The 22170-nt window shown below is 36.3% G+C and overlaps 1 protein-coding gene across 8 annotated transcripts in view; it reads right to left on the bottom strand.

Annotated features, from left to right (window-relative positions):
- Positions 1 to 22170, bottom strand: part of CREB1 (cAMP responsive element binding protein 1) — an 82964-nt gene that overhangs the window by 35164 nt on the left and 25630 nt on the right. For 5 of the 8 annotated variants that reach the window (XR_013519078.1, XR_013519076.1, XR_013519077.1 and 2 more), the window contains exons 2-5: positions 14936 to 15057; positions 10892 to 11038; positions 3454 to 3554; positions 367 to 509 (exon numbers count right to left, since the gene is read on the bottom strand). Coding sequence is in view for 4 of the 8 variants with exons in the window: in XM_035305472.3 (XP_035161363.1) it covers positions 367 to 509; positions 3454 to 3554; positions 10892 to 11038; positions 14936 to 15049 (505 nt within the window). In the remaining 4 variants the exon portion in view is untranslated. Of the gene's footprint in view, positions 1 to 366; positions 510 to 3453; positions 3555 to 10119; positions 10162 to 10891; positions 11039 to 14935; positions 15058 to 22170 lie in introns of all 8 variants that reach the window. The other 3 variants (XR_004744822.3, XM_035305470.3, XM_035305471.3) reach the window with 1 other exon arrangement.

The following is a 22170-nucleotide window of genomic DNA, read 5'->3' as shown; positions in this document are numbered from 1 at the left end:
ACTAGTAAAATTAATACCGAGATATATTCAAGGAATATATATATATATTTTTTATCTAAAAAACTCATGTTCTCTCATAAGGACTAAAACCTAGGGTCTCAAATAGTGGTTCAAAAACTTCAGGCTTTTCATGCATCTGTAAAAAAACAAAAGGACATCCAAAAGGCTTATATACTTGACTTAACCCTAAGATTCTCTGAAGAAAAGAAAATACTACCATTAAAGACCTCTGCATATTGAAGAGTAAAGGAAATATAATGGCAGCAAAATTGAGAAAAGACTTAGCACTTATATGGTTCCTTGGAAGAGAATGCAACCATTAGCTTTTCTCCTCACTTTTTGAAACAGATATTATCTATTACTCACTGTACTGTCCACTGCTAGTCTGGTAAATTGGAGTTGGCACCGTTACAGTGGTGATGGCAGGTGCTGAAGTCTCCTCTTCAGACTTCTCTTCTTCAATCCTTGGCACTCCTGGTGCATCAGAAGATAAGTCATTCAAAATTTTCCTAGAAAATTAGAAAACTAGAATAATTAAAAATATAAGTAAAATTTATTGGCTAAATACAAATAATAAAGATGAGAAAACGGATAGAAAGCTGCTAGTGATTAGGATAGCAGTTTATTTTTTTTGAGATGGAGTCTTGCTCTGTTGCCCAGGCTGGAGTACAGTGGGATGATCTTGGCTTACTGTAACCTCCACCTCCTGTGTTGAAGCAATTCTCCTGCATCAGCCTCCCGAGTAGCTGGGATTACAGGCACCTGCCACCATGCCCAGCTAAGTTTTCTTTGTATTTTTAGTAGAGATAGGGTTTCACTACGCTGTCCAGGCTGGTCTCAAACTCCTGATCTCAGGTGATCTGCCCACCTCAGTCAGCCTCCCAGAGTGCTGGGATTACAGGTGTGAGCCACCGTACCTGGCTGGCAGAAGTTTAAAATATATAAATTACAAGAATAAACTCTTAATGGGTCAGGGATTGATCTAGATGTCAAAATGAACCCAAATAAGTACTAAAAATAAAAGGTTAAATTATCTTTAACCTGAACGTAAGGAAGGGTGCAATTAAGGGGAGTAAAAAGACTGACTACAGAAAAATATCTTTTACATCTCAAAGAACAAACAGACACACACAAAGTTGTAAAGTAAAAAAGTCAATAATCAACAAAGAGGAAAAAAGATCAAAACTTGATCTTTAAATTCTCAGTTCTCAGACTGGGAAGCATAAAAAAGTGTAACAATATCTGTTAGCAAAGCTACAAAAAAAAACATACTCTCATACATTGCTGCTGGGAGTATAAAATTGGCACAATCCTGATGTAAGGAATTTGGTGACATTTAAGGAAACCTAAGTGTTCATGCCTCAATCCCACTTCCAGGAATTCACCCCACTTCCAACAATATGAAAATAAACTCCTTTAAGATTATTCCCATTAGCACTGTTTGTAACTGCAAAATATTGGAAACATATATCCAAGGTCTAAAATACAAAAAAAAAAAAAGGAAAAAATATACTGGAAACAATCTATATGCCCATATGTAGGCGAGTGGTTCAATAAACTATGGTACATCCAAATAATGGATATAGCATATCTTTTGTATCAGGAAAAAAGGGAAATAAGAAAATACATGTATCTGTTCATCTGTTCAAGACAAAAAATCAGAATGGATAAACCAGAGCTTAATGATTTAGCTATTTACTGCAGATGGGTGGGAAAGAAATGAAAACGACAAAAAAAAAAAAAAAAAAAAAATGGGGAGGCACTAATGCGTATACTTTTTTTGTGCAATTCTGACTTTTGGTACAGTGTTAAATGTTTCCCTTACTAGAAAAACAAAAAAAGATCAACAAGGATGGGGACAGAAACTCTAAAATGGAACACAAAAACAAAGGAACTGTACCATATTTCAAATGAATAACATAATCACACTGAAAGAGGGGGGAAAAACCCCTAAAACCCTAACCCAAGTAATTTTTGGTATCTTAAATTTGTAATAAATTAGTTATAAACTCTGCTCCTTTATACTGTTATCAAAAATGACATCTTCATATATGTGCTTATTCACAGAAATTTAGTTATTGTTTTATGTATTTTATATGTTTTATGTGCTTATTCACAGAAATTTATGGTTATTGTTTTATCCCTTTGTCTTTTAAATCACATAGAAAAAAAGAGGAGTTACAAACCAAAAGTATAATAATCCTGGCTTTCATATTTACCTATGTAATTACTAGTAGTATTTGGTTGGATTTGCTTCAGGATCAAATGTGTTATATACTAACATGAGATATACTTCAAAGTTAAAATCTAACGTTAGCTATATTTAAAATAAATTATAAATATAAATACATATAACATATACTGGTAATACAAAATTTTGTAAGACCTCAAAATCAATTTATTGTTAGTCACTTAGGATTCTTAGTTGTGAGGATAGAGAAAAGGGTTAGTTTAGTAGCCAAGTGGGGGGAAAAGACCACCCCTTTGAAAAATACGAATATACAAAAATAAAAATAATTTATATTGGCCGGGCGCAGTGGCTCATGCCTGTAATCCCAGCACTTTGAGAGGTCAAGAGATCAAGAGATCGAGGTCAAGAGATTGAGACCATCCTGGTCAACAAGGTGAAACCCCGTCTCTACTAAAAATACAAAAAATTAGCTGGGCACGGTGGCGCATGCCTGTAATCCCAGCTACTCAGGAGGCTGAGGCAGGAGAATTGCCTGAACCCAGGAGGTGGAGGTTGCGGTGAGCTGAGATCGCGCCATTGCACTCCAGCCTGGGTAACAAGAGCGAAACTCCGTCTCAAAAAAGAAAAAAAAAAAAAATTATATTAACAAGAAGCAAGATAATTATGAGTCTGAAGTGTATTAAAGCTGAAGTCAACTTGCCCTTCCTGAAAATATTTAATGTGGAGCTAATTTTTACGTATTTAAAAATGGTTTTGGTTCACCTTGGAGGCAAGGCATGGACTAGGCAACATCTATAGCTGAAGATAAAAATTACAGTAAACTACCCCTAAAATTAGAGGATCTTTGTAAAGCATTACCCCAAGACAATTTTTAAATTAATAAATAGCTATCTGGTAAGTACCATGGCATAAAAAATGGTTTGAAATATGTTACTAAGTAGATAAATAACAGAGCCTCAGAGTTGGCTTATAACTTTTAAATGCTATAACCTTATCAAATGTATTCCAAACTTTTTAAACAGAAAGGCAGCCAGCACAGTCTACAGAATCAGAAACAGAAACAGAATATCAGGACTGGTGAGAGTTACAAGTACTCTTATTATGTAGGATAAGCTTCACTTTATTTGAGACAAGTAACTCAAGATGAAGAGAAGTAATCTATAAGGAAATGACTTCAGCAACTAATGGTCTTTGACATCTCTTTATCTGCAACTACCTAAGATTTCCTTTAATAGCATCTTTGATTCTATTAAATTCCATACCTGTAGGAAGGCCTCCTTGAAAGAATTTCCCTTCGCTTTTGGGAATCAGTTACGCTATCCACTGATTCCTGTGAATCTTCACTTTCTGCAATAGTTGAAATCTGAAAATAAAGAAAAACTTTATCTTGATAATCAAATTTAGTTCCTATAAAATTTTCATTTAGAAGTGAAATACAAAAAGTCATATATAAACTGTATATATGATTTAGTAGAAAAAGAAATCAGTTCTTATGGGAGATAACTACATCAATCACTCTCCCCTTCCCTTTACTTACTAAACTAAGATGAAGTTAAAGAACCTAAAATAGCTACAGTTTAATTACAGGACTCCATGTAATAAATCCTGAATCCATCAGTATTACTTATCAGTTTTTTTTACATCTATTGGAAAAAACTACCAATTAAAATAAGGTTTCTGATATAAGGCATAAAATGGATGGCTAAATATTTGGCCCTAAGTCTATATAGTGACTATACATATATTCTTTAACGGTATAAACACTTATGAATATATTTAGTTGTACAATAAGACCGGTGATCCATTATCACATCCCTGACAGTTGTTCCTAATAAGTTAGGAAAAACTCCTAACATGTTTCAAAGTTAGCATTCTATAATCACTTTTAAGTAAAAATTCAAGGTAAAGAACTATGCATTTCTGTTAAGAATCCCTGGACTGAAAAGTAACGAAGATAAGTGAATAAAGATTTTACATGGGATATTAATGATAGAAACTGGAATTTACAGATGACTGTGTGCCAGGTGTTATGCTAATGCACTTACGTATCCTACATTACTTAATACTCACAGTAATGTAGGTGCCAGATAGGTACTATAACTATTTATATCCATTCTACAGATGGAAGAACTAAGGCACAAAGAAATAACTCACTCAAGTCACAAAGCTAGGAAGTAGTGGAGCCACTGTCAATATTTAGTACCTCCATTTTAGACATCCTTACCAGCATCAAAATCCTCGTGGTTCCAGTCTCAAACCAGACCACTCTAGTCTCAAACCAGCTTTGTTAGAAGCAGCAACCAGTGGCATTTTCACACCTTTTTAGACTAGAAGAGTTCACTTACCTAACTATGCTTGATTGTCAAATTTACACTGTCAAAGTTTCTCTAAACAGCAGAAACCTTTCCTGAACTAGGTGCACATTATGCTGTCAGAGTAAGAATTATACTTAAACAAGACAAAAGGGTCTTTGTAGGTTAACTCCATGTCAAAATATATGGCAATGGCAGTAAGAAAACATATTCAGAGGTACTTGAGAAATTCTAAGCATAATCTATGTGTGGTCTGAACCTAACGGTTCTGCAAAGTGAGCATTCATTTTGACAGGGCTTTGTGATATGCATGCTCATTTAAAAATGAAACCAGGTAAATCTAGTAACTTTTAGTAAAATATAATGAAGTAATTTGCCCCATCCAAACACCTTAAAGTCTAAGTACAGTCTGAAAGACATAAAAATCAACAGGCAACATAAAATAAATTCACAAATGACAGATAAAAAGATGGGTAATGCTGAATGTAGTCTGTAATTTTCAGCAAGGTAATAATGCTATAATTACTGAAAAAGGAGCACACAGAAAAGTTTTACATTAATCAGTAGCTGCTGTAAGTAGCCCACATGAAAGAGTTTCTGCACAAACTTTCTCATACACAGAAGATCAGGAACTATGAAAAAGCCTGAGCAAAGGATCAGAAATTCAAAGAATAACAAGACTGAACTCAAAGCCAACAGTATTGTGACAACTGTTATTTCCCTTCATTAATAATCCACTCAGAATCCACTTAGTTCCTCTGTGGCTCTTTCTGTGCCCACTGCCTGACTCTCATATGCCCCAACCTTCTCTTAAGAACATATAGTGATTAAGGAACAAACCTGCCTCCAAGTTGGAACTCATTGAAACAATGTTAAAACATGCCATGTCAACTGCCCACATGATAGTTTTGAAATAAAACAATTTTTTTTTTTGAGGCGGAATCACACTGTCACGCAGGCTGAAGTGCAGTGCAGTGGCATGATCTCCGCTCACTGCAACTTCTAACTCCTGGGTTCAAGCGATTCTCCTGCCTCTGCTTCCCAAGTAGCTGTGACTACAGGTGTGCATCACCATGCCCAGCTAATTTTTGTATTTTTAGTAGAGACGGGGTTTCACCATGTTAGCCAGGATGGTCTTGATCTCCTGACCTCGTGATCCGCCCACCTCGGCCTCCCAAAGTGCTGAGATTACAGGCATGAGCCACCGTGATGGGCATTTATGTTTTTCAGTCTGTGTCCTTTGATTTTTTTTTTTCTAACTCTGGATCTATGGCCCTTAGTTAAAAAATAAAAGGTTGCCCTTTTCTGATCTATAAGATTTTGTCAATTCACACAGAAGGAATTAACTTATTACTATTTACCGCTTACAACTTTTTAAATGTAAAGAGAATTCAGAGCATTGAAATGAATGTAACACTTCCTCTTTGGGAATACTATCTGAAGAGAAGTAAGCCATGAAGCCAATTCCTATGGAGTCCCTAATCTATCAATTAATCAATAATAAAAATATTGCCACAGAATATACATTCCAAGAATGAAGCCTAATGTAAACTATGGATCTGGGTGATTATGATGTGTTAATGTAGGTTCATCAAATTGTAACACAAATGTACCAGTCTCAGGGGGGATGTTAAGAATAGTGGAAGCTATCCACAGAGCTGGGAAGGGAGTATATAGGCCATCTCTGTACCTTCCTCTCAATTTTGGTGTGAACCTAGAACTGCTGTTAAAAAAAAAATCATACTGAACCCACATTACTGAGATCAATAAAAATCACATCAAAAACCTATTTTACAAATAACAGAAAATATACATATGAAAAATTATATCCCAATCATAAATATCACATATCATCATCACATTCCAGTGATGGAACCCCTTCCTTTTGTTCTCATTTCCTGTCACTTATTAACTTCTTTCTGAATTCCTTAAACAGGTCTTTAATTTGGCTACTTGTACATAAATGAATTTTTCAAAAGGCTAAACTACCACTTGTAGACATAAAGTTTTAGATCTGTATTTCTCAACTTTGGTTTGTTTAAAACCCACACTACCTGTTTATATTGAAAAGGTGGAGGACTCTCTGTTTTGATTATTGGAAATTTTAAAATAAACCATAATGTAACAGAACCAATCAAAGCAATGGTAATATTCGATGTTTCCTAAAACTATACATGTTCCCCTGGAAACTTAAGTACTCTCCCTCAGTAGGGTTGCGATTTATGGTTTGGATACAGTTTTTTTTTTAATTAAAAAAAATTTTTTTTAAGAGACAGTATCTCACACAGTCACCCAGACGGAATGCAGTGGTGCGATCACAGCTCACTGCAGCCTCAAACTCCTGGACTCAAGTGATCCTCCAGACTCGACCTCCTGAGTAGTTAGGACTACAGGCATGCACTACCACTCCCAGCTAATTTTTAATTTATTTTGGTAGAGACAGGGTCTTGCTATGTTGCCCAAACTGGTCTTGAACTCCTGGGTTCAAGATTATACACCACTGGCCACTGCTTCTGGTCTTACAGTGTTTTATTCATTGGATCAAGAAGCTTACTGAAAGTCTAGATCAATGATCTTCAAACTCTTTTGATCTGCATGTACCTTTTATAAATAAGAAAAATTTACATAGGCATACATTTTCTTGTTTCTAAATTTTATGTATTCATATTATAAAACAAGAGTTCTTAAAGAGATAGGATAAACATAAATATTAAAAATTTCTACATTTCTTAAAGAGAAGTCATATAATTTTTCAGGATAGTGAGAATTATATGATTTAATATGCTTCATTAAAAAATCGTTTAACAGTTTTCCTTTTTTTTTTTGAGACAGAGTCTCACTCTGTCACTCGGGCTGGAGTATAGTGGAACCTCCATCCCCTAGGTTCTAGTGATTCTTGTGCCTCAGCCTCCTGAGTAGCTGGGACTACAGGTGCCCACCACCACGACTGGTTAAATTTTTGCATTTTTAGTAGAGATAGCGTTTTGCCATATTGCCCAGGCTAGTCTCAAACTCCTGAGCTCAAGTGATCCACCTGCCTCGGCCTCCCAAAGTGCCGGGATTACAGGCATCAGCCACGGGAGCCTGGCCTCATTTAGCACTTTATAACAGTCATTTAGAAATCAGATTCTAAGCTTAGGTTTTCTGAAATGTGATTTAACAACTGCTGGCACTGAAAAAGGAAAACTCATGATATGTAAGTAACAAAACTAGGTGCATTTTAGGTGTGCTTACTAAATGATCATTTTCATTTACCAATTATGCAAGCGTTCAATGAGATTTATCTAGTTTATCTTCATCTCCCTGGCTCTAAGTCAGTTTATTGCATGTTAATAGGAAGGTGTTACAATGTTCTATTTTTAACAAATAAGTCCAACACGTGCTGAAACTCCAGAAGACTTCTGAACAGTTTAGAAAATTCTATTTATAGGGTTTTTAAAGTATAGATTTGAGATTTTAAAGTAGACAAACTTACATTGTAAATTGCATCTCCAATCACTTCCCTCTTCGCTTACTCTATTCCAGCCATACCTTTCTGTTATTCCTTGATATCCCAAGTACACCATCACTTCCAAACCTTTGGATCTGCATGCCTTAGCCTTCTTCATTGCCTTCTGGTCTCTGCTGTGCTCCCTGACCACATTACATAAAGTAGAACACCCTTTCCTCCACATCATTCTCCATCCCTTTCCCCTGGCTTTATTTATTTCTCTCGTACTTCTTCTCACCTGACATACTTTATTTCTTCATAGTCTGTTTCTTTTCATTAAAGTATGATCTTCTTGAGAATAGAGAAGTATTATTTGCTCATTGCTGTCTTTTATAGCAACTAGAACAGTGACTGGCACATAGCATGTGACCAATAAACATTTGTTGCAGGAATGAATGACAACCTAAAGTAATAATCTATTCTCACATCAAAAGAAATGTACCTTGTATATTTTGGAAACTTTATTCTGGAATCCTAATGAGATCTTCCATCTAGAAGTTTGGAGGACCATTCCCTCTCCTTGTTTGATCATCTCTTCTGATATAAACTACTTTCTAGTTATTAACACTAATCACTATTAACTGGCTAAGATAATCATTAAAATAGACACTCACAGTTTAGGCCCTTTAAATAAAAAAATGTATTTGTATCTCTGTTTGTAGAATCCAGGATTCAAGAAGTCCAACATTTCTTTTATAAATACACACTCTTTAAATTAAAAGTGCAGCTCATGTTAACAGACCTTAAAGGAAAAATGTGTTCCTTAAAGATGAATACAAACAAATAAAAAAAAATACATAATTCTATAGTTAATGGCCATAAAATTCTCCATGTCCAAATTATGTTGTCCCAGATTAAAATCAAGAACACAATCAACAATATCACATATTATAATTAAAAACAGTAATCTTAGCAAATTTTGTAGCTGTAACTTGTGTTCTTTATAGAAAGATCTTCTACAAGTGAAAAAGAGAAAGGTAGATGTGCCCAAGGTCAAAAAGAGAAAGATAGATGTGTCTAAGGTCATTTGACTTACTAATGTCCAAACTGAGTCTGGAATCTAGGTCTTCTCACTAGCAGATCAATTTTTTTTTAACTATTATCAAGAGGAGAATATGGGTAGGGAATTCGTAATAGCACAGTATGGAGAATGGTAAGGTAGCACTTAATGGAATAAAAACTAAAGCAAAGGACTATTCTCAGTCATTGTGATTTCATAGAAATATCAAGTTCTTAGATCTTTACATACACAACACTATCTTTCATTTGTTAACAAATTCCATTCCCAGTGTCTTATGGAAATTCATACAACTTGATGATTTCACACAAAAACATTATTTCTCCCCCCCCGCCCCACTCCCACTTAAATGTCAAAGCGAACCAAAAGCACAAAGACAGAATGAACTAGAGGTGGGTAATAGCAGTCTGATGACTCAATAGTATAAAATGGCTGACAAAATCTACTGAGGACATTAATAGAATGCTTCCAGGACAAAGAGCACTTCTCCCCTCTACAAATATTAATCAATTCTAGTTACCATATGTAAAGAAAACATAACAGTTCTCACCCAGAAGAAAACAACCAGGATGGTGAAGAGGAATCAAAGTTATACCATCTAATAAATGGCAAAAGAAAAATAGTTTGTTTAGTCTGAAAATTTTCTTAAAAATAGGAAGGGTGCCGGGGATGGGGAAAAGGAAGCAGTCCAATAGAACAGGAATTAGACTTGCTAATCTAGTTTCCAAGAATAGAACCTGTGTTTACCCGGGATCACTAGGTAAAAGTTTTAGAAAGATATATTTTGGATCACTATAGAGAAGAATATTTTAGCAATCACTCCTAATTGTAAATAGATTACCTCAGGAGATTGAGCTTCCTTTCTCTGAACGTGTTCAAGTAATGCTGGATTACCATTAGGAAGAGGGGAGAAATGTTATACAGAATTAAGCAACAGACTAAGGGCTGGGTAGGTAACAAGTATGGCCTAGACCCAGAAGATCTCTGAAGTTTTTGTTCAAGTCTTGAAATTCCATGTTTATAGAGGAAAAGGACAAAGACATAAAGAATATTTTCTCACCTTCCTTTCTAATAATAGTTCTCTCCAAATCTAGGACCTAGGACTCACCTGTGTTCCGGAGAAAAGTCTTTTTAAGTCCTTACAGGAAGACTGTGAAGCAAAAAATATGAAATGGGAGGCTGGGGTTATGGCCTACTTGAATGAATGTTCAAGTCTTTTTTTTTCAATAAGCTCAATTGCAAATATCTATACTGCTCTTGTTTCCCTACAGTTAAATAGAGTAGTCACCTTCAAAGGTCTACAGTGCCTTTATTACCTGTGGATCAAACCCAAAGGAAAGATCTCTTCTCTCCAAATAATAAGATAACATGCATAGTATAATTCCTGACCCTTAAGATGTACCCTCTGAATATATTATTATTTCAAAGTACATACTGTGGCTGAAATCCCTAAGCACAGCTGATTTTACAAATGCTTTATGTAATTTCTAAGTTCAAATAATATCTTAGGTAAGGTTATTAAATTTTGATCAAGGGTTTATTTTTCTCCAGTTGTAGATTTAGAAAATTAGTTGTTATTTTTGCATCTCAGTCCTTCAGTTTCTCCCAAACACTTCCATGTTATCTCATGTACTTCATTATTTTTCCCAATCAATTCTTTTTCTTCTGCAGCTTAAGAAATCAGTCATTTTCTTATGTTTGCTCTTTTGTACATATGTTCCTATACATAAGGTGACTATATAGATGCAGCATATTCCTTTACTGTGAATAAAATAAACTCTGAACTAGATGTGTCCTTATTATCATAACTAGTGAAAGGAGAGAGATATGGCTATAAACAATAGTTATTAAAATAGATCCAGAACTTTTTATACACATACCTGAACTGTCTGGACTTGTGGAGACTGAATAACTGATGGCTGGGCCGTCTGAATAACTCCATGGACTTGAACTGTCTGCCCATTAGGCAGCTGTACTAGAGTTACGGTAGGAGCAGATGATGTTGCATGAGCTGCTGGCATAGACACCTATGATGTTGAACATAGAAAAGAATTATCATCACAGATACTCTTTGGCAGTACTCGTGCTCAATATGAAATAACTGATTAGAAGCAAAAATGTGACCTTTTTGCTAGATATGTATTTCACCAATATGAAAGTAATGACTAAATTTAATATTCTTTAAGGAAAACACTATTAAGGCCAAAAAATATACCCCTACAGTTTTCAGCTCTTCCCAAGTGACAAAATACAAAATCTATTTTAATGTTATATCAAATATGTAACACAGACTCTCTGAACACGAGTTATCACTTTATTTGTATGGTGCTCTTCACATTTTCCCACCTGCTTTCATTTCTAATTTCTGATTTTGCTCTTTGAAGAAACTGAAGACTGGGTGATAAGGATCTCCATTTTAAAAACAGAAATAACTGCTCAAAGAGATTAAGTGTTCACCCAAGGTCAACAGATATACTATCCTTGAAGAAACATAAAATTCTTCAGAATATCATGTTAAATAAGTCAGGTTCTAAAATCTAACTGCTCTCAAGCATGAGCAAACATGACCTACTAACTCTAGAACTAAGGCAGTTTTAATGAGTCAGTATCCAGGTTAAAAGGGTCCTTAAATCATACATGTCTATCGCATGGTATTTATTGCTTCTATGCTTGAACACATTCAGGGATAGGAATTTAATTTACTCATTCAGGAAACAGTTATTGGGAACCTATGTTCCAGGAATAATATTAGAACTAAAGCTACAAAAGTGAGAAAGATAGAAGCCTCTTGACTTCAAAAACATTATTGGGGATATGCATGTGAAGGAATGGGGAAGAGACACAAGTAAACACAATTCAGTGCAGTAAATGAGGTTTGCAGTAAATGGGGAAGAGAGACAGAAGTTCAGTGCAGTAAAAGAAAAAGACACACTGAGAATTACTCTACCCAACCTAAGAGAGGGGGAAGCTACCAGGGAAGAATGTGAATTTAAAACAAAAGAAAAAAAGTTAAAACTTGCTATTACTTACAGGAAAGAGGCACAGAATTTTAAGTAGAGAGTGGAGCAGTGGCAAAAACAAAGAGAAATAGCATACGTGGCAGAGAGGGATAACCAGAAGCTCAGCACCACTAGAGCACATAAGTGTGTTATTGTATGATGTATGAAGTTGGGAGAATGAAAATAACAGAGGCAGGTGGGGCTAGATGTGCCAGTCATAAAAAGCCTGTATTATGGCACATCAAAGAAATTGCATTTTATCTTGAAGGTACTGGAGGAGCCACTGAAAGAATTTTGAACTGTTGAATACCATCATGTTTCCATTTTGATAGATCACTTTAGTGGCAGTGTGAAAGATATATATTTCAGGGGGAAAAAACTGGTGGTGGGGAGACCAAGAAAGAAAGCCTATGCAGTAGTTAAGATGATGAAGGCCAAAAATAGGGCAGTTCGTAGTAGAAGAAATGAGAATGAGGAAAGTGATTTTGTGAAAATTTGGAAGCAGTCCAGAAAGGGCTTTATGAATGGGTAAAAGGTGAGAGAGGAATTGCAGATGACCCACATTTCATGTCTGAGAGAGAATTGGTAGACTATGTCCTTAATTGAAAAAGAGAATGCAAGAAGGAAGGTCAAGCTTTTAGGTGACTGGGGCTGTAATGGAAGATGATGAAACTAATCTGACATCTGAATTTATAGAGATGTTTATTTTAGCAGGGAGTGAAATATTTGACTGTGAAGCCTAGGAGAAAGATCTCTATAAAGACAGAGTCTTTGGCATATAGGTTACAATTAGGAGCTTCCAACTTTGGAGAGTAAGAAAGTCCTTCCTTATTAATCACTTTCTCTCTGGCCACTATGAGTCTTGCTTAGTTTTATTTGATTCTCAAAATGTAGCTCAGGGAATAGCTTCATTAGAGTCACACAGGATACTCTATAAAGTCAAATCTAACAGGAACCCAATGATACTTTCCCCTACACTAAAGTTTGAGAACTATAACCTTATTCAAAATATCTCATCTCAATTCCATATAAATGCTCTTCTAATATTTGAAGCAGTTACTATGTTCTCTATTCTGAGTCTTCTCTACAAAAAATATACCATGCTAACTCAATGAATAATCCATTTTCTACACTAATAACTGTATATAATGGCTCCTCTCATTATAAATTTATAAAATACTGATACAGAAAAATAAAACCCTTTATATCACTAGCACCCATAGCTAATCACTTTTTATATTTCTGCTGTAGATCTTCTAGATATTTTTTAAGGCACACATATACATTCAATTTTTATAACATGCTGTCTTTACTCAGCCAGCCCTTCTTTCTCATGAAACCATTGAAAAACATGGTTTACCATATCAAGAACCCAAACTGTGGGAAAAAGGAAGTAGGGTGAAACGAATTCCCAGGTTAAAACAATACAACCAACCCTGGGGACAATTAGACCGTACAAAATAGTGTGACTCCAGAGATAGATATATTAAGGACTATTATCAAAAAGACACCTGCTGGCACTGTATCATCTTTGTTTTTTTTTTTGAGATGGAGTCTTGCTTTGTCACCCAGGCTGGAATGCAGTGGCACAATACTGGCTCACTGCAACCTCTGCCTCTCAGGCTCAAGTGATTCTCCCGCCTCGGCCTCCCAAGGTAGCTGGATTTACAGGTGTATACTATCGTGCCTGGTTAATTTTTATATTTTTAGTAGAGATGGGGTTTCACTATGTTGGCCAGGCTGGTCTTGAACTCCTGACCTAAAGTGATCCAACTGTATCAGCCTCCCAAAGTGTTGGGATTACAGGTGTGAGCCATGCCATGGTGCCTGGCCTAGCATTGTATCTTCTTCTTACTAGAGTGCAAAATGCACAGATGAGCCCAGATTCTTATCTGTGCTCTCTTACCTTGACCCTGTATTGATGGAAGTTCTGGCTCTCTCCCCTTCATTCCTGCAGCCTGCCTCATATGAGTACATTAAATGTATTTGGCTTTGTCTTATTCCTGAAGGCCGAAGGTAAACCCTAGCGGCCTTAGGAGAAAACAGAGTAGCCCACTCCTTCTGGCTATATTCTTGTTGGAAATCCAGTATCTGGCTCACACTTTATCTCAGCCAGACACTCCAAGTGTGGTGAGCCCTCTATTTCCCATGATTCATTCTTGCTAGATGACTTCTCTGGGAACTTTTAAACTCTTGGAGAAACTGAAGCTATATATATCAGAGCTTCTGCAAGGATTATATTCTCCTGGGAACATTCATCTGAAAGAGGTGGTATCACACTATTACCTAGCAGGTTTGTATTTGCAATTTTTTTTAAATTAATCACCTTTCTCATTCATATCTATGTAAATAGCTGTTAATAAAATATTTGATGAAAATACATGCGAACGAAATCGTAAGAATCAGAGAAAATATTCTTAAAGATAGGATGTTAAGAACAAAGATGAAATGAAAGAATCAGGAATTATATTTAAAACTACTCTCATCCTTAAAATTTCCTTACATGTCAACTTATTTGCTTATCCTGATTTTCAGTTTAGGTATATAAACCTAGGCTTTCATATTATCTGCATCTACATTGCTGAAAAATAAATGTGGCATTAAAAAAAAAAAGCAGTTGTCATACATAGCCAAGGTTTTCTTCCCTTATTTGAAAGTGTCAATTAATTTACCCATAAGTTTAAAATGTAACTATTTTTGGATCATTTCACTAAAAATACTGTATTATTAACAATATATTTTACTGTTGTTATTGAATTCATATTATCATTTCTAAACATATGCTAATAAGTAAATAGGAATTTTGATATTGTACGAATATTTCTGCTTGTTCTATGTACATCTCTGTAATAACAACTAAATTCTCTTGGAATCATATTCCTCTATGAAGAGACACAACCTGGTATCCCTCCATGTATTTTATACCTGGGCTAACGTGGCAATCTGTGGCTGGGCTTGAACTGTCATTTGTTGGTTTTCAGCTTCTGTTACAGCTGCATCTCCACTCTGCTGGTTCTCGGCTCCAGATTCCATGGTCATTTAGTTACCTATAATAATATGGAAGAGTGTTACAAGCACTGCAGTGCTTTCTGCTTTTGTGACTTTAAAGGCAAATTTCAAGTGATATATAGGTATATATTGTGGTTAGATTAGCAAACATACTCAGAATCCTAGTTAAAATATAATGTAGTTGAATTAGTGTCAAACTTGTTCAAATCTGCTGAGCTATAAAAGTTCTAGTCCCTTCAAAAAAGAAAAAAATCTTTTTTCTCCTTGGCTGTTTCTTCCCAAATGGGATATTACGTCGTCTAGAAATAAGAAGGGATTCTTCTCTTACATGACTCTTCTCTACTGAGAAGGAGAGGTGCAGTGGTAGCAAAATTATAATTTTTCCAAACTATACTGAGGTACAGAGAGATGGCAGCGTGTGGAAGTGAGCTAATGATGATAGAGTCTATTAGATACTGGCCTCATGGTACCTCCTATAAAGGTATTTCCCCCCATAAGAGGAAGAAACTGAGGAATTGTAAGCTACTTTCAAAAGCAATTACTTGTGGTAGGGCAAAATCAGCCTGTTTCAAGCCCAATAATTTTTAGAAATGAGGTTTCACTCTGTTGTCCAGACCGGAGTGCAGCAGTGTGGTCACAGTTCATCTCCATCTCAAACTCCTGGGCTCAAGCAATCCTGCCTCAGCCTCTGGAGCAGCTGAGAATACAGGTGCGTGGCACCATGCCAGGTACTTTCAAGAGCCCAATTTGTGGAATTTCAAGGTAAAAAGGTGGAATAAATGGTCACAGAGCCAAATCAGAGGTGCCAAACACTGAAAAAGTTAAGGCACTCTGATGTCTCACCCTATGTATGGCATGCAACACTATACTGTACACATACATACATACACATACAGAGAAATAATTTACAAATTTTTAATTGTAAAATTCTGGGTAAGATAAATACTGCTCTTACTTTTTGGAGTCTGCTTTGCTAAACACTTAGTATATTTGTTGGGTAATCTAACTGTGGATGGCAGCAAAAGTAGTGTGGAGAGCAATTCCTACCAACAGTAGCCTTTGTAAATAGAGGGTAGAGAAATCTCTGATAACTGGGGAAGCAATCCTGTCTAAAGGATTAAGGAAAATAGGCAATGTTTCTAATACCTGTTATAATTCAGTGCCTTACATATTATCTGTCAAAACAAACTTGTTAATAGTGAGGGACTACCTTTAATGATTCCACAAATAACACAAAAAGCCCACGACTTTTCCAGAATATATTTCATTTATTTTATAACTGCAATTGATCATCAAAACTGTCACTGATCCTTGTGATCATTACATTCCATCACAATGTATTACATACTTATACATCTTGCTATCTCATAAGTTTCTATAAAAAGAAAGTGTTTTACAAGTGACAGTTTAAAAAATGGAAACAAAACTATCTCTACAGAAATGAATATAAACAGTTTGAAAACAATTATCCATCAAGAGAACCATTACAAAATTGTAACAATGAAAAGAATATTAATACATTGTAAAATAGAGCCCTATTTATATTTTTTAAAAAGTAAAACAAATTGTAAAGGTTTCTGCATGTAAAAGGTATGCAAGAGGATCAATCAGTACCAGCCATTCCAAAATCACACTGAATGCTAAAGAGCTTCAACATAATGAAGAATCTACAACAACTAACAGGCAAAACAGCCACTTAGCATCAAAATGGCAGTATCAAATTCACACATAACAATATTAACCCTAAATGTAAATGGACTAAATGCACCAATCAAAAGACACAGACTGGCAAATTGGATAAAAATCCAAAACCCATCAGTGTGCTGTATCCAGGAAACCCATCTCACATGCAAGGATACACAAAGGCTCAAAATAAAGGGATGGAGGAAGATTTACCAAGCTAATGGAAAGCAAAAAAAAGCAGGAGTTGCAATTCTCATCTCTGATAAAATAGACTTTAAAGCAACAAAGATCAAAAGAGACAAAGAAGGCCATTATATAATGGTAAAAGGATCGATACAACAAGAAGAGCTAACGATCCTAAACATATATGGACCCAACACAGGAGCACCCAGATACATAAGCCAAGTTCTTAATGACTTACAAAAGGACTTAGACTCCCACGCAATAATAGTGGGAGACTTTAACACTCCACTGTCAATACTAGACAGATCAACCAGACAGAAAATCAACAAGGATATCCAGGGCTTGAACTCAGACCTGGAGCAAGCAAACCTGGTGGACATTTACAGAACTCTCCACCCCAAATCCACAGAATACACATTCTTCTCAGCACCACATCACACCTACTCTAAAATTGACCACATAATTGGAAGTAAAGCACTGCTCAACAAATGCAAAACAACTGAAATCATAACAAACAGCCTCTCAGACCATAGTGCAATCAAGTTAGAACTCAGAATTCAGAAACCGACCCAGAACCGCACAGCTTCATGGAAACTGAACAACTGGCTCTTGAATGTTGACTGGGTAAACAACGAAATGAAGGCAGAAATAAAGAAGTTCTTCGAAACCAATGAGAACAAAGACACAACGTGCCAGAACCTCTGGGACACATTTAAAGCAGTCTCTAGAGGAAAGTATATAGCAATAAGTGCCCATATGAGGAGAATGGAGAGATCCAAAATTGACACCCTATCGTCAAAATTGAAAGAGCTAGAGGAGCAAGATCAAAAAAACTCAAAACCCAGCAGAAGACAAGAAATTACTAAGATCAGAGCTGAGCTGAAGGAGATTGAGACACGAAAAACCCTTCAAAAAAATCAATAAATCCAAGAGCTGGTTTTTTGAAAAGATCAACAAAATAGACAGACCACTAGCCAGATTGATTAAAAAAAAGAGAGAGAACAACCAAATAGATGCAATAAAAAATGATAAAGGGGAAATCACCACAGATTCCACAGAAATTCAAACCATCATCAGAGAATATTACAAACAACTATATGCGCATAAACTAGTAAACCTGGAAGAAATGGATAAATTCCTGGACTCCTGTGTCCTCCCAAGCCTAAGCAAGGAGGAAGCTGAAACTATGAATAGACCAATAACAAGGTCTGAAGTCGAGGCAGCAATTAAGAGCCTACCTCACAAAAAAAGCCCAGGTCCAGACGGGTTCACAGCCGAATTCTACCAGACACACAAGGAGGAGCTGGTACCATTCCTTCTAAAACTATTTCAAACAATCCAAAAAGAGGGAATCCTTCCCAAATCATTTTATGAGACCAATATCATCCTGATACCAAAACCCGGCAGAGACCCAACGAGAAAAGAAAACTTCAGGCCAATATCCATGATGAACATAGATGCAAAAATCTTCAATAAAATATTGGCAAGCCGATTGCAACAGCAAATCAAAAAACTTATTCATCATGATCAAGTAGGATTCATCCCGGGGATGCAAGGCTGGTTCAACATACGCAAGTCTATAAACGTAATTCACCACATAAACAGAACCAAAAACAAAAACCACATGATTATCTCAATTGACGCAGAGAACGCATTTGACAAAATTCAACAGCCTTTTATGCTAAAAACCCTCAATAAACTCGGTATCGATGGAACGTATCTCAAAGTAATAAAAGCTATTTATGACAAACCAACAGCCAATATCATACTGAATGGGCAAAAACTGGAAGCATTCCCTTTGAAATCTGGCACTAGACAAGGATGCCCTCTCTCACCACTCCTATTCAATATAGTACTGGAAGTTCTAGCCAGAGCAATCAGGCAAGAAAAAGAAATAAAGGGTATTCAAATAGGAAAGGTGGAAGCCAAATTGTCTCTATTTGCAGATGACATGATAGTATACCTAGAGGACCCCATTGCCTCAGCCCAAAAACTCCTGAAACTGATAAACAACTTCAGCAAAGTCTCAGGATATAAAATCAATGTGCAAAAATCACAAGCATTCGTCTACACCAATAACAGACTTAAAGAAAGCCAAATCAAGAGCGAACTGCCATTCGCAATTGATACAAAAAGAATAAAATACCTTGGAATACAACTCACAAGGAACGTAAGGGACCTCTTCAAGGAGAACTACAAACCACTGCTCAACGAAATCAGAGAGGACACAAACAGATGGAGAAACATTCCATGTTCATGGTTAGGAAGAATTAATATCGTGAAAATGGCTATACTGCCCAAAGTAATTTACAGAATCAACGCTATCCCCATCAAGCTACCATTGACTTTCTTCACAGAACTGGAAAAAAACACCATGAACTTCATATGGAACCAAAAGAGAGCCCGCATAGCCAAGTCAATTCTAAGCAAAAAGAACACAGCGGGGGGCATCACACTACCGGATTTCAAACTATACTACAAGGCTACAGTAATCAAAACAGCATGGTACTGGTACCAAAACAGAGATATAGACCAATGGAACAGAACAGAGGCACCGGAGGCAACACAACATACATACAACTATACAATCTTTGATAAACCTGACAAAAACAAGCAATGGGGCAAGGATTCCATGTTTAACAAATGGTGTTGGGAAAACTGGCTAGCCATGTGCAGAAAGCAGAAACTGGACCCCTTCCTGACACCTTACACTAAAATTAACTCCAGATGGATTAAAGACTTAAACATAAGACCTGGCACCATAAAAACCCTAGAAGGAAATCTAGGTAAAACTATCCAGGACATAGGAGTAGGCAAGGACTTCATGAACAAAACACCAAAAGCATTGGCAACAAAAGCCAAAATAGACAAATGGGACCTAATGAAACTCCACAGCTTCTGCACGGCAAAAGAAACAGTCACTAGAGTGGATCGGCAACCAACAGAATGGGAAAAAATTTTCGCAGTCTACCCATCTGACAAAGGGCTGATATCCAGAATTTACAAAGAACTCAAGCAGATTTACAGGAAAAAAACAAACAAGCCCATTCAAAAGTGGGCAAAGGATATGAACAGATACTTTACGAAAGAAGACATATATGAGGCCAACAATCATATGAAAAAATGCTCATCGTCACTGGTCATCAGAGAGATGCAAATCAAAACCACATTGAGATACCATCTCACGCCAGTTAGAATGGCGATCATTAAAAAATCTGGAGACAACAGATGCTGGAGAGGATGTGGAGAAAAAGGAACACTTTTACACTGTTGGTGGGAGTGTAAATTAGTTCAACCATTGTGGAAGACAGTGTGGCGATTCCTCAAGGCCTTAGAAATAGAAATTCCATTTGACCCAGCAATCCCATTACTGGGTATATATCCAAAAGACTATAAATCGTTCTACTATAAGGACACATGTACACGAATGTTCATTGCAGCACTGTTTACAATAGCAAAGACCTGGAATCAACCCAAATGCCCATTGATAATAGACTGGATTGGAAAAATGTGGCACATATACACCATGGAATATTATGCAGCAATCAGAAATGATGAGTTCGTGTCGTTTGTAGGGACATGGATGAATCTGGAGAACATCATCCTCAGCAAACTGACACAAGAACAGAAAATGAAACACCGCATATTCTCACTCATAGGCGGGTGATGAAAAATGAGAACACATGGACACAGAAAGGGGAGTACTAAACACTGGGGTCTATTGGGGGGAAAAGGGGAGGGCCAGTGGGAGGGGGAGGTGGGGAGGGATAGCCTGGGGAGAAAAGCCAAATGTGGGTGAAGGGGAGAAGAAAAGCAAAGCACACTGCCATGTGTGTACCTACGCAACTGTCTCGCATGCTCTGCTCATGTACCCCAAAACCTATAATCAAATAAAAAATTTAAAAAAAAATAAAAAAAAAATAAAATAAAATAAAATAAAAAATAATAAATAAAAAAAAAATTTGTAAAAAAAAAAAAAAAAGGTATGCAAGATTAAACACTAAACTATAAGCAGTAGCTATGGAGAGAGAAATAGAATATTGCAGAACTGTACAGAATGACTTTCACCTTTAATTCTTTACATATTTTAGTATTTTAATATTGACTAAGTTTCTTTCTTCCCATGAGCATGGATTCAGGATTACTTGTACAATTAAAACAAACTTTAACATCAGAAGACACGTATAACATTTTAAAATAATGAACCCAAACTACACTTTAATCATGATTTTGAAGTATATACAAAGTTTTTAAAATCCCAGATCCTTTTTATATGAAATTTCCATTTTTGTTTAAATTTTGTCTAAATTGTTTACCCTGTATTTCTAAATTATAAAAAATAACTTAAAAAAAAGTTATCAAATAACTGTGGTTATCACTGGTGATTAACTCACTGAGTTATATATTTGCAACCTGTGATCTTTAAACTAAAAATTTAAGAAAGACATCAGGCCAGGTGTGGTGGCTAACGCTCATAATCCCAGCACTTTGGGAGGTTAAGGCAGGAGGATCACTTGAAGTCAGAAGTTTGAGACCAACGTGGCCAACACAGTGAAACCCTGTCTCTACTAAAAATACAACAATTAGCTGGGCATGGTGGTGGGCGCCTGGAATCCCAGCTACTGGGGAGGTTAAGGCAGGTTGCAGTGAGCTGAGATCGTACATCAGCCTGGGCAACAAAGCTAGACTCCGTCTCAAAACAAAACAAAACAAAAAGATATCAAATGTAAGAAACAACAACAAAATTTTACCTGAAAGTTATCCATACTTTTAGTCTTGAAGAAAACGGCATATAAAAACAAAAAATTAATTTCAATAACAATAAAATAAACAAATGAATATACTCAATGACAGTACTGAGGTCAAAGTAATGAGTATACATTCACAGCCAGGCACGGTGGCTCATGCCTATAATCCCAACACTTTGGGAGGCCGAGCCAGGTGGATCACCTGAAGTCAGGAGTTTGAGACCAACCTGGCCAACATGGTGAAACTCTGTGTCTAATTAAAAATACAAAAACTTAGCTAGGCATGGTGGCAGGCACCTGTAATCCCAGCTACTTGGGAGGCTGAGGTACAAGAATTGCTTGAACCCACGAGATGGAGGTTGTAGTGAGCCAAGATTGCGTCACTACACTCCAACCTGGGTGACAGAGCAAGACTCTGTTTCACACACACACACACACACACACACACACAGACATTCACAATTTTTTCTCTTTTCTCCCCTAAACCATCATTTTATCTAGAATGATGATAAATACAAACATATCATAATACCTCCT

The sequence above is a fragment of the Callithrix jacchus genome, chromosome 6 (assembly GCF_049354715.1).
Source record: "Callithrix jacchus isolate 240 chromosome 6, calJac240_pri, whole genome shotgun sequence".
Lineage (NCBI taxonomy): Eukaryota > Metazoa > Chordata > Mammalia > Primates > Cebidae > Callithrix > Callithrix jacchus.
Note: the sequence above shows the minus strand (reverse complement) of the source record. Positions and strands in the feature narration are given on the sequence as shown.